The 14376-nt window shown below is 34.9% G+C and overlaps 1 protein-coding gene across 1 annotated transcript in view; it reads right to left on the reverse strand.

Moving 5' to 3' along the window:
- Positions 1 to 14376, reverse strand: part of SH3RF3 (SH3 domain containing ring finger 3) — a 216132-nt gene that overhangs the window by 29994 nt on the left and 171762 nt on the right. The window contains exons 5-6 of the mRNA XM_070943179.1: positions 4542 to 4642; positions 196 to 366 (exon numbers count right to left, since the gene is read on the reverse strand). Of these exons, the coding sequence (XP_070799280.1) occupies positions 196 to 366; positions 4542 to 4642 (272 nt within the window). The remainder of the gene's footprint in view (positions 1 to 195; positions 367 to 4541; positions 4643 to 14376) is intronic.

A 14376-nucleotide genomic window follows, 5' to 3' on the forward strand; every position in this document is an offset into this window, starting at 1 on the left:
TTCAGCATCACAAACAGTTCTTATAACCATTGGTGAGGATATTATGATAAAAATATTATGGAATTGAAAATAATATATTAAAATAAAAACAAAAACATCTGAGTGCAAACTCAGAGAAGACACTTTTTGGGATTTATTTTCTTTCTTTTGGAAGTGGTGACATCAGATTGCTAAATCTCCCACACCGCTTCTCACCTGGAAACAGGAGTGACATAATTGCCTGGAAAGACGCCACACATGCCATTTCTCAAGGACGTCCCTTTGAACCAGCCATCCTGACACTTCTCGATAACACGATACATTTCGCCCTTACGTAGTTCTAGTTCATCTGTCTTCTGAGGTTTGTAGGCATATAATGCCAAATAACTGTCAAAAATGATAAATATATAAATAGTGAGAGGGTAAAGCTGAAGACGCGCATAGCAAGTAAACCATATTTTGTTTTAAAATAAAATACCTGTTATTGCTTAATTTATTTATTCAGTGGGGAGCAACTGAAATTATTAACCAGCAAAAGAATATGGGAAAATAAAAGGGAAAATTCCATCCAGACAGCTATAAGATACTTAACACATTGACAGCACTAGAATATTAATTGGAAATTTGCCTACAAATTTCAAAAATAGGATGCTCATAACTAAATTTAGCTGGATACCGATTATCAAAATGAAAAGCAAATCATGGTGAAGAAAAGACGCAACATTCATGTAATTCTACGTAATGTATTTTTAAGATATTTTGCACTTTAAAAATAGGCAGCTGAATTAAAGGACAAATGAAAGTAGTATTTCTAAAATTACCAGAAATCATTTAAAAAAAAAATTATAGTTTTTAGATTTCCCTATTGTTATACATATCAGAGGGATAGTCCTTGAAAATCAGAGTGGATGGTTTGATGGGATATGCTGTTCTGGGAGATTGGGACTTGAAGTTGAGGGAAAACCCTGAAGGAAAGGAACTTAAAAGTCTGGGCACAGATAGACTGATAACGGGTTACACTGTACTTGGATAACTCTGGCCATGGAGAAGAGCAAGGATGACATGTAACAGCTTTGCCTTCTTTGTCCCATAAAATCACTTGCCAGGATTCTTCCAGATTTTTATTTCAGCCAAAACTCAGAACAACCAAAAATCTGCCAATTCAAAATGGTTTGGCAGAAGCTCTGCGACATGAAGGTTTGCTTCAAGTTCAAAACAAATATACTGCATATTCTATTGTGCGCATACCCCTAATAAAGTATACTATATATAAAGCTATACTGGCTTTGCTAAATTACATGTGATTTTTTTTTTTTTTTGTAATTTCTGGAAGGTGTAAAACTGGAATATCCTCCACATAGCATCTCAAAAAAAACACTAAACCACATTATTCAGATTGAATACAGATTGTAACCAATACACATGAGTCCTTAATGTTTTCTGCTTTATAGAAAATATAAGTTGAAAAATAAATGTTGCTTGATTTTTTTATTTTGTCCCTGTATGCAGTAAGCATTCTCACTGCAAGCAGAAAATAAACAGCAATAATTATTAGATTGCTCATATCTTTTAACAATTCCTTGAGGCACTCTTTGGCTTGATTTATCAAATGCTTCCAGTAGGCAGCATCCTGATCAAATAATTAATGTATATTTTTCACAAGAGGCTTGAGGAATTATTGTCACATTATGTTTTGGCAGTGTATGTGCAGTGAACTATGTTAATTAGCATGAGCGCGTTCTCTGGTTTTAGTGCAATCAGTACTAGCCACTTGGAACAAAATGTAAAACCCTCAGCTATCTTTGACTACTCAGTGGCATTAGAAAACATTATTGAACTTGGGGCTTTTTGTGATGCTGGATGTCTGGATATTATGAGTTACGTTTCAGTCTACACTGTTCAGCACTAATAGTTACCAGGTAGAATTGTATTCTAGCTTTAATTTTAGGCTAGAGGGCCTCAACTGTGATTGATTTTAAAACGTCAAATTCACAGTACTTTGATTGATGTCATCATTGTAGGCCTGTTATGAGTTTGTGGTACACCTTTGAAGTGAAGTCTGGTTTTCTAGTGCTTAAGAGCACAAAAGTGCTTATTTCCCTTTTCCTTAGCATATTAAAAAATTCCACAATTTGTCAAGTGGAATATTGTAGACAATTTACAGAAAAAACAAAGATAGAGCGAGTTAATTAAACATACATAATTAAGTACTCATGGTAGATGTTATGTATATAGGTAGTGCTTGTTTAGTGACTGTCTTGTTTAGTGAGGATTTGTGCTTACAATGATGAAAAAGTAACCCAAAGTGACCAATCCTTTATATGTCTGCAAAGAAAGCTGGAATAAGATCACAAGTTGTCACAATATCATTTTGTGACTGCTTTGCTTAATGACCTAGTTGCTAGTTATTAACCACATTAAATAAACCTAATGTAGTTGTTAAATGAGAACCACCTATAATGCAGTTTGTACCAGCTATTTGTTCTAATATTAGTTTTAGTTTTCCTGCACTCCTTGCGTAGTTAACCTCACTATTATATGTCACTAAACATTTTCAATCACTTTGGACATTGTAGCACAAAAAAATGTACGTCCTCTTTCTCTCTTTAAATGCAGCAAAGACACCACCTTAGATGTCTTGGATGGAAGTTCAAATGCTGAGATTATATAATGGATAAAATAAAGTTAGACGAGATAGGAAGCACATAGACAAAGAAGCAAAGAAAGGTAATGGAGAAATGGATGAAGGACACTTACCATTTCCTAATCTCCCAAACTAACCAGAATGTTTTTTCAGAGAATATTCCAGCTGATAGGAAAAGTGCTAGATCCAAGGAAAAGAAAACTGAGCTTGTGCTTGTTGTTTTTTTTCCCCCTGTGTATTTAATTTCGATAAATATTTAATCATTCTATTTTTAGTATCTTTCACTGAAACCAAAATTTTTACACGTTCCATGCTAATGCTGTAACATCATTTGCTGCACTAAATATATACCTGGAAGAATTTTATTTTATGAACAGCTCTTCCTAATGGAATATAATTTCAGATACTAAATTGTATAGGAATATTGTTTCATAAATGGTTTAATATAATTTATGTTAGTGGTTCTCAACTTGTGGTCCGTGGCGTGGACCCTTGTGGACTGGCTGTGATGTTGTCACGGGGGTCCACAAAGGCTTGAAGAAATTATTTAAATCTTGAGTTAAGTCTTGGTGGTCTGTGGCCACAAAACATATTTAAAGGGGGTCCGTGGTAAAGAAAAGGTCGAGAACCACTTATTTATGATATTAATGATTTTCTCTATTTGATAGGAACAATACCTGCCAAGTAATCCTTCACAGAACTATGACAACTAACTTGGGAATTTGAAGAATAAAGTGAATTAAATTTTAAAAGAGAAAAATAAAATGAAATTAAGGGAATGGTTAGGAGGAATGAGGACACGTGGGGAATTGGAAGAGGTTCTAGGAGGAAAACGGTGGTCTTGGTTAAATTATAGCCAAGTGGAACAATGGACTAAAAATTGGATAAGAGAAAATGGAGAGTGTAGAGAGTTAACGAGGTTTGAGGAATTAATTGAAAAAAATCAAACTGTAAAGGAAGAAAATAAAGGGATAAAAGGCTTAATGAGCGGAATCTATAAAATATTGTTGGAGGAAGAGGAGAGGGGAATAAAAGAGAATTACTACAAAATGGTATGGAGGTGGTACTTAACTCCGGTTAGATTAAGCAATATGAATCAGCACTATTCAGATAACTGTTGGAGAGGTTGTGCGGAAAAAGGAACGTATTTACATATGTGGTGGGATTGTAAATTTGTGCAAAAATTGTGGAAGATGGTGTTTAAGGAGATAGAAGAAATTGTAGGAATAAAGATAGAAGAGGCACCAAAGGTAGCATTACTCTCACTATTGGAAGATATAAAATGTAAAAAAGAGACTAAAGAATTGATAATAAATTTGTTGACCGCAGCAAGGCTAATGATTTCTCGGAACTGGAAGATACAAGGTGTTTATAATTTGAAAGAATGGTATAAGGAGGTATGGGATATTGCCATAAATGATAAATTGACTTGCAATATTAAAGTAAGGAGGGGCATAATGAAGGTAAACGATTTCAATGGAATCTGGAAACAGTTCCTAATATATGTGTTTTCTGGAGGAAGAGGGATACCACCACCAGAAGAAGCTTTAAGATTCTGGAAGCAGGAATGATCCCGAGGGGTGGGGGAGCACTTGTTGATTGTTTGTATTCTGTATATTGTTATATATTATATATTATGATTCATGTATGTTATGTATGTTAATTTCTTTTTTTATATATATGTTAATAATAAAAAATGTGGGGAGAAAAAAAAAACAACTAACTTGGAAATTAAAATTTGTGTGAACCTGTGGATACAAGTGACCTGGACTTTCACTCATCACTTTTCAATTTTGACAAAAGGCTGATTCACCCAAACCAGTGATAACCATGAGGAGGGGTTCTGCTGACATTTTCAAACTCCAAAATAATAAAGCCAAAATGATACATTGCTCCTCAGAGCAAAACGTCTACTTACATATTGAGTGGTAGTTGGACCTTTGATGGTGTTCCTTGATCTCCCACAATTGCACTGGTTCTGGGTCCAGCCATGGTTGCGGATCCAGCTAAAGTAGAATCCTAGAAGCAACAGAAGTGGAGAAAAATGAAAGGAATGCCCATTTCACACTCATTTTTTAACTCAATTGTATGACCTTCAATGTGTTTCTTTATTTATTTCACTTATTAGCATCCTTTATTTTCCTTAAGATAGGTTCTTTAGCTTTATGCATTCTAACAATGTATTTTTTGCAGAAGAATCACCAATGGCCAAAGTTCCACTGTAAAAAAAAAAAAATCAGAAAAATCAGTATTTTTTTCAGCCTAAAACAAGATTGGTCTGTCCATCCCTCAGATTATACTATGCTTAATTTGATAAGGGCCATTATTCGCTTTTAATTTCATTTTCTTATTAACTTCTTGTGCACTAATACTTGATATGTACTGTATGTTAAAAAACAAGTTGGTTGTCAATTGCTCCAAAGGTTATTTTGTATATTACTTTTTATAATCAGCCAGAAATCTCTTCAGCAATCAGATGTGAACTACAAAGCACTAAAATAATAACTATTTTCATTGTAACTCAGTTTATTATTATGTTCTTTATTCTCAGCTCATATTTCAGTGTCAAAAGGGAAACCAGATCTACTACTAATGAAACATATTTAAAAAAATAAAAATACTTATGCCTTCTCTACTTTCTAACAGTAAAAAAGTTGTTTGGAAAGGAGTAAATTTTGCCCTTTTTGAAAGAATATATTCAAGAAAAGAAATGTTAAAAGCTTTCCTGGCTATTCCCTGTCTGTGCATTTTAAGAGATTGTGCATTTCATTCTCTTTCATTTGATGGAATTTGGACCAATGATTTTAGTTTCCAAGGTTTGCCAACAAATGGATGGATTCATTTATTCACTTATAAAGACTCCTGAAGTGAAATATATTCATAAATCCTTCTTCTTCTTTATGTCATCTTGTGGGATTTTACAAATCCCCAAGTTAAGATGCATTTCATAAGCTGTGAAGTGTGACTAATTTTAATGCTTCTTTCCAATTCACTGTCTCTTAATCTTAAAGCATCTATCAGACATTTACTTAGCTAACTGTAGCACCAGGGACTGGTACAGGGGCTATAGTGCAGAAGGACCAGTTTTTAGTGTTGATATTGGATACCTGGTTTTCTAAGGAATTGTCCTTCTGAACAGTATGGATATACACGAGAGTAATGCTCTACAGATAAAGGTTGGAAAGAAGAAATATATTGGACTTAAAATATATTGGAATCTCCCTTCCCCCAATTAAATCGCAGAACACAGTAAAAATGCAGACAAATAAGTCATTTGAGTCATAAAAATATCTGATTGGCTGTCTCTATTGTTCAGATCAGTCAAAAAAATATCCAGGCCAGAATCAGTCCCTATGTAAGGTTTTGAAGCATTGGAGTAAGTGCAGCGTGAAATGCTGACATCCTATATGCAACTGATCTAAACAATCCCCTAATATGGTTCTTTGGATCAGTACTCCTAAAATTGCCAAGTCAAGCTGAGTCTTGATACATTTGGAGTTTATCAGGTTGGTGAAAATGATATAATATTTTCCACATGTAGATCTGTATTCATTAATAACATGTTTTCCCCAAAATGTGCAGTGAATTGAACAAAACAGACTTTGTAAATCATGGATACCCAGATGAAGTTCCTATATCATGAATGTTAAACTCAGATGATTTTTTGGGACATTTATTTTTCAATATTTATATCATACTAACATTGCAAACTCTGCACTGTCTGGACAGACTACAAAAACAGGCCTATATACAATATATTACTATAATTTAATCTAAAGGCAACTGGAACATGAGCCATCATTGCTAATCTCTCTTCCTCCAAGGGGAACTGCAATGGCACATCAACTGAAACTGGCAAAGGATCTCCTGGTCATAGGATCCACCTGCTGTTCCTAAAGTAGTTAACAGTCAAGGAGAATCCTTAGGTTTTGGACAATCCCCTTCAAGGATTATCCACTCAGGATGAATATGGAGGCCATCAACAAATTTATTTCTATATACACAGCAACTCTATTTTGCCAGATTTAACCCAATGCTTCTCACAGCTTTACCAAGAAAGACGCCGATAATACCCTCTATGTATTGATAATATCTCATCCAAATTGGCAGATATCTCAATAGAAGATATGCCTCAGTTTCTTAATATGGATAATAAATAACATTATTTTTCACATGGAACATTATATTTTATATGATAGAAAGAAAGCTATCTGGATACACAGGACCACTGGTTTGATTTCCAGAGGGAAGTGCTGATATATTTGCAATTAATTTACATTTACTTTCCATCTAATCTTGAGACTCAAGGCAAGACACACCATATCTGTATGATACCTACTCTGGTTAGCTTTTACAATGATAAATAGTGTAATGTGTGCTTGAAAATAATTTTGCACAAATATATTATCACTTGTGCAAATCTTGCCTATTTAATTATGCCTGTTTTCAAATATCACAATTGAAGAGTTAAAACTTAATCACTTGTAAAAAGATGTTTTGCATAAATTAGGTTGTTTGGGGTTTGGCTTTGCTAAGCATCATATATAAACTTATATTTTGTTTACTTCAGGAAACTGTTATTAAAACAGTTTAGACCATTAAAGGATGCTTGCAAGATGGCATTTTGATTTAAGGACCAATAATCTTCAGAAAATTACATTTCATTGATCTATGAACATAGTAATCTGTTAACAGATTCTTTGCTTCCCAGCATATTGACATATTTGTTTAGGAAAGCGTGAATTTAAAGAAAACAAATCATGGAATCCAGAAAAAGTAAAATAACAAATTCTTATTCTATTTTGTTAATGAGTCAAACATCTGATTTAGTTTTTAACTAAACTATATAAGGGGGATATGATCATTTATTTATGCATCTGTCTCCAAGAAAAAGAAACAAATGAAAATCAAAACACAAACTAAATGGAAATACAAACTAAATGGAAAATTACTTCAGACTGCAGTGCTGTAAATGTGTTTAGGATTATGAATATCAAATGGAAGGACCCAAAAGCCTTGATAGTACAAGGGTTTAGTGCACCCTGTTATTAACACAGCTGCCTGCAATTTCTGCTGGTTCGAATCTCTCCAAGGCTCAAGGTTGACTCAGCCTTCCATCCTTTCTAAGGTAGGTGAAATGAGGACCCAGTTTGTGGGGGCAATAAGCTGACTTTGTATAAAATATACAAAAGAATGAAGGCTATTGCTTAAAGCATTGTAAGCCGCCCTGAGTCTCCGGAGAAGGGCGGCATATAAATCAAATTAAAAAAAAAAAAAAAAAGATATTGGGGCAGAGGAGAAATGCAAGAGGAAGGGTATCTGTTGCCTTTTATTATTTTCCTGCTACTTCCAGTTGTTATATACATGCTAATTAATATTTTCCTTCCCTTCCCTTCCCTTCCCTTCCCTTCCCTTCCTTTCCTTTGGACATTTTCCAATGTCATCAGTTGCTTTTACTTAATTCCTACTGCCAAATACTTTCTCTTTTGTCACCTTTTTTATAGCCATATTTTTATTAATACAGACCACATCTTTACCTCACTTCTACTACAGGAGATAAGGAACAAGGAAAACATCTTAGAGCCATTTCAAATATAATGGTTGCTCGATATTCAACCAATAATGGTGACACTGTCCTATGGACCTGATATTGAGGATAGATTAGGAAGACAGATAGATAACAAGACATTTTTATCTGTACAGAGAACCATTTATTGGAAAGACTACATTTTATCACAATTACTGAAGGCAATGGGAGGCAAATAAATTGACAAGTTTAAAATCATGAATTCAAAGGCAACATTTGGTGGAATGGAATTGTCTACTACAAACAAGACAATAAGGACTTTTTTGACTCCTTTTTCCATTTCTGGCATTAAAGACAAAGGATCAACACAATAAATGCAACATTCTTCTCCCTTCCCCCCCAAAACCAGAACCAGTTTGATGTCGTGGGTAGAAGTTGAAAAATTGGGAGTCTTAGTTCTGCTTTTGGTACAGTGTCAGCTGGGTGATTGAGGGCCAGTCACGCTCAGGCCAAGGAGGAAAGCAAGAGTAAATAATTTCTGAGAATTCTATTAACTACTCTAGGCAGTCAGTAGGACTCAAAATTGACTTGAAGGCATTAAAAAAAAAGACAATGTGGTTTAGACAATACCCTAAGTGTGTGGTATATATTTTGCTATCTGTTGTTCTCTTTGGGGTGGAGAAGTAATAAAGTTAACACTGATAGGAGGTCTTTTCTCTATTGTGCTGCTCCCTGTGTGGGCTTTTCTGGTGTCTGAAGACAGATATTCAACTAAGTTCTGACAGTGCAAATTGATTTTCTGTGCATATGCAAACACACACACACACACACACACACACACACACAGAGAGAGAGAGAGAGAGAGAGAGAGAGAGAGAGGGAGAGAGAGAGGGAGAGAGAGAGAGGGAGAGAGGGAGAGCGCACAATCATAACAATTTCTATTTTATGCCTGAATTTTGTTTTTTACAGTTCCAGAGTGTCGGGGGGTTCTTACCACAATTGTAACCGCTAAACAGGTTTATCAGGTTTTTTTTAGCCTCTACTTGCATTTTCAAGATAAATGGAAGTCATGTAACCTATAACAAAATACCGTACAGACCAACATTACAACAAGTTTAAATGCAAATATGCTCTTTTATTGGATACTGGATAAAAATTGTGTTATCTAAATTTGGAACAAATGTGAAAGTGTTTCCCTGAATATTGAATATTGTGTATTGCAGTAATACCATATTTATTAATGAAAATAATAAGGTCTTTCATGTCTTCATTGCATATTGAGATTTTATCTTTAAAGTAAGAGCAATAAACTTAAAATCCACCCATAGACCTTAATAATATGTAATCCTGTGGCAATATCTCAGCTAGAAAATTGACTAATAGTCTTTGAGACTCATACTACTCATTTCTGTCAAATTCATTGACTAACCAATGGGTCATGCAGTTCCTTAATGTTCTTAGGAATAATGCCAAAGCACAGAAATTATATTTGCACTGGATCAACTATTGGCAAGAAAGCGCTGCACCCGAGATAAAGCATTCTCATCAAATGTTAATTAACAAAGTGGGAGTTAGGGCATCCAATGACTCCAGAACACAGCTTTTCCGCTAGTGGTGCAATATATTAATAAACACCCTTCCACACACTGATAAAATATAATTACAGCTGCAGATGGGCGCACACAAGCTATTTCTCTATTGCAGGAGGTGATAAACATCAATTCTTGCTATAGATTTATCTAAGCCATAAATTACAAAAACATCTGTGGTATTTCTAACTCTTGCCTAGACCAGGCAGTGTGAGAGGCTAAAAAATAAACTACGGCTCAGTTGTTTCTGTGTAGCTGGTTGGGAATATTAAGATCATTCAGTAGTAACGCAGAGCATCTGTTTAATGAAACACCATACCAAGGAGGACCCAAACTGCAGAACTTGTATGAATCAACTTTTCACTTGTCACTTGTCCTTGGCAAGAGAAAGGATTTACACTGACTTTCATATCAGATGAGCAAGAAAGGTACAATATGATTTCACAAATAATTATTATGTTACTTGATAGCAAATATGACTTAATTCAACATGGCTTCTTCTACAGTAAAAGAAAACTAAGAATAAATTTGCACAGGTTTGTATTTCCCCCCCGCAATATTGGTGTAAAATTTCTATTCTATAATCAGTGGTTCTGATACAGAAAAACAGTGTGTCCATTTTAATTAAAAAGCCATTTAAACAACACAAAATATAAATGCAGACATTATTCTTCTAGGTCCACTCAGTTGCACAGACTAGTAGAGAACTAAACTGGGTAGCTCCTTATAACTACTATACTTCTTCATATTTACAACTCTTTACAACTCTTCTTCATATTTCTGATTGTGACTAAGAGTTTCAATTTAGGAATGCAGAAAGTTATCATTTGAGGCAGTGGTGAAATCCAAATTTTTTTACTACCGGTTCTGTGGGCATGGCTTGGTGGGCATGGTGTGGCTTGGTGGGTGTGGCAGGGGAAGAATACTGCAAAATCTCTATTCCCATCCCACTCCAAGGGAAGGATACTGCAAAATCCCCATCCCTCCCCACTCCAGGGGAAAGGATATTGCAAAATCTCCATTCCCACTGTACTCTGTGACCAGCCAGAGGTATTTGCCGGTTCTCCAAACTACTCAAAATTTCCACTACCGGTTCTCCAGAACCTGCTGGATTTCACCCCTGATTTGAGGGTGTCAAGATGATTTTAGATACAAGTTTTTTAATGTGAAATCAACTGCATCAAACACAGAACTTTATGAATGGCTCAAACAACCTCCAATTCTATCTTTCACCCACAAAAAAATTCTGAAGTTCTGAAAGATGAAGCAATTTAATAGGTGCCTTTGTGAAAGGATATTCATTTAAAGGTTTCTTATGTTCTTGTAGGCATACTCCGGAATGCACCCTGAAGCTTGAAGAATAACAATATTCTTCCCTTATGGAATTGTGTGAATGACCAGGATGAACGTATTTGTTAATTTCCAGACTTCTTTTTAAGTGTTTCAAGGATAATGTTATTGCAGGCAGTAGTGAAAATTTTAAACTGATTCAAAACATTTCCATTAGACTCATAATCTCAAGGGATGTATTCACAGAACATATTGGTGACCTTGGTTGATCATAAATATAGACACAGCTGCCCAACACTAATTCTTAAAAGTGCAGTAATGGAAAATTATCCCTCCCCCCCCCAAATCCTAAACAAGTTTTCTGCCATATGAGAGATCTTCACACCTATCAGTTTTCTGAGTGACTTAAAAAAAATTTTTTGGTAACTTTTCAAAAACAAACACAAAAATGTGCAGGTTGCATAACATATGTGGAATAGTGCATGTTCAGGGTTTTTTTAAATTAAACACAGAGCCATGCTTATATTATGGATATATGTACATTTCCACCTCAATGTATGTGATTATATGACCTTGGTGCTTTGTCTCAGTAGGGCTAAATCAACTCAAACCAACATTCTGGGTTGGTTGGGAGGGAGCCAGGTGAATTTGATACAAAAAGTAATTTGAACTCTGATGATATGTTATGAGTATAACTACCATTATTCACAAAACAATATTTCTTTGGAAGAGAGAATTAATTGACTCTGTCCAAGTCAAAAACCAAAGAGGATTTGGATTGATTTCTCCTAGTCTCCAATGCACAGACATAAAACTAAACCTTTGCCTTTGGCTTCTTTGTTTTAAATATAATCTGTATGCTTCTTATCTTTACTCTTCCAATGGTCTTCTACAGTCTGATAGGTGTGAAATTTGGAGCATGTTTCTTGTTTTCTATTGACCAAGAGTCAGTTACATATGCCTACTTCCTTTTATATTGGGAAATCATTAAGACAGACTGTGTTTTTTTAGCGCTGCTATTGTAATTTATCATTCTGCCCGAAGATGGTTTTCATCTTCGAAATATATACCATACAATTGGGAAGTAGATATTGGCTCAAATTGTGAACAAATGTACTCTCTGCTCAAGATCAGAATTTATTTTGAACACTTACAAGCAGTGCTCTAGCATTCTTATCTCCCAGCTCAGGTTATATACTGAGAAGGAGGCAGCCATGCTTCATTATTTATGAGATTCATCTTTGGCCGGAAAAACCTAGGGATTTGGAGCTAGCTGACCTGTGACCTTTCCAAATAGCAAAGAAGAATAATTCATAAGGGGTTCAAATGGAGAGAAGATGAGACATCTGAGGCCTAGGCAAGATTGGTGAGCCAAGTGGGACCTCCTCTGCTGTTCAGAGCAGTTTACTTTCACATATCTTCTCTATGAACCTCATGCAGGCTCAGTTTTATCACTGGCCTGCAGCTGCATTATATTCTCAATACAAATCAATTTAACTAGCCTATAAGAACACTCGATGTGACACACAGACACAATTTAGAAGGCCATATTTAAATTTTATGGCTGCATTCAATCACTGGGCATCAAATGTGCTAAATGCAAATTAGGTTGAGGCAGGGCACATACTGATCAAGACAATACAGGTTTCTACAAAAAACAAACATTAGCAAAATCTGCCACTAAATCCCTTGCTTCCTAGGGCTTTTGGAAGCTATTCTTGTGTTTTTTGTGTCTATAGAAATTAGAATCCATTAGTTTCATGCTTTTCAAACGATAAAAAGGCTTAAGAATACTCCTTGTTTTCAAACGCATTTATAACAGCACAAGAAATGTATGTGCTTATTACTGACAAGCAGGGAACTGTGGAGACTTGAAGAATAATCTTTGTAGTTTTGGATACTTAGCACAGCAGTAACTCTAAATGCAGATTCTTTCTGAGATGTTAACATTATGTGATAGAGTATTAAACATAGTTATTTAAAGTAATAGTGCTACATGTATTTTGCAAGTTAATTTCTTGTAATGGGTTCATTTTATAACACATCTAGGTTTTAATGTACAGAAAATCTTAAGTATGTAAATTCTAAATCTATCTTACTGATTTCAAGAGAATCTAATTCTAATAAACCATCTTTTGCATCAGGATATGAATAATATCACTGATCAGGATTAATTTTTTAAAATTGTCAATCTTTGTTGAAGTGCAAGTATATTTTACAAACTGTTTAACTAATAAAGTAATCAACTTTTCCCTGCAGTGTCTCTTAGTAAACATAAATCCTGTTGGACTTTGTATTTCTTATTTATTTAGTTTGCATATTCAGAAAATGCTTTAATAAAGCCTCTCATTTCAAGCAACAATTGCAACATTATCCTCAAAAGATACATAACTACAGTAGTTTTGTTTCATCTGTTTGAAAACGGCACTTATAGTAATTTTGTTCATTAGTGTGTGCTCATAGAACTCTGCAATCAAGAGTAAACACAAATGCAACTAGTAGTTACAGAAAAGTGTTCAAGGTTAAAGTTAAAGTTAAAATTAGCAGGATGTGACCATGGTGGTCACAGCCACAGATCTTGGACAGAAGCTCTCCTTCGACTTCTTGTTGTCCCGGTTATAATTTAAAGACCATGCAGTGTGAAGAGGGATAGGATGAAGGGACAAAAAGTTAGCTTGGGTGAAGAGGCAGAGAGTTAATTCAGAAATTAATTAATTAATTGGCTGCCAATCTTACCACAAGGTAACTATGTGATATATATACACAATCAGCTTTGGATGTGGTGAGGGAGACAAGGGAAAGAAGAAATGAACTAGCAGGCTAGGGAATTAGTTTATCTTTTTGAAGTAGATAAAACAGAAAAGATATTGTGCCAGTTGGTAGCTTGACCAATATGCAGCATAAGAAACTATGAGGCAACCATACTGTGGATTTGGCTGGGGATGAATTGTGGTTTGGAAGGCCAAGATGAAGAAAAATGAAGATGAAGAGATTGGAGGGAAGATGGAAGGGACAGAAAGGAACACTGCTACATGGGACGCCATACCAAGTCAATTATGGTTAATTTTTTTGGCAAGGGGTAGGGAGAACTCCACTGCTTTTTTTTAAAAAAATATTTCCATTAGAATTTTTTAATATAATGAAAATATACTTTAAAAAATGAATAGGAAAAATAGAAGAAAAAAGGAATGGAGAGCTCCATTGTTTTAAATAGGATATTTGGAGGATTTGTCCCCAATGAGATCAATACCTTAAGTATGTTTAATGCTAGCAATGTACCTATTCTATACTGTTTTTGCATATCCATCCATCAATTTATACAGCTGCGACTCTTTATGACGTTCAAC

The sequence above is a fragment of the Pituophis catenifer genome, unplaced genomic scaffold, assembly GCF_029215685.1.
Source record: "Pituophis catenifer annectens isolate HBS135680 unplaced genomic scaffold, rPitCat1.0.hap2 SCAF_4, whole genome shotgun sequence".
Lineage (NCBI taxonomy): Eukaryota > Metazoa > Chordata > Lepidosauria > Squamata > Colubridae > Pituophis > Pituophis catenifer.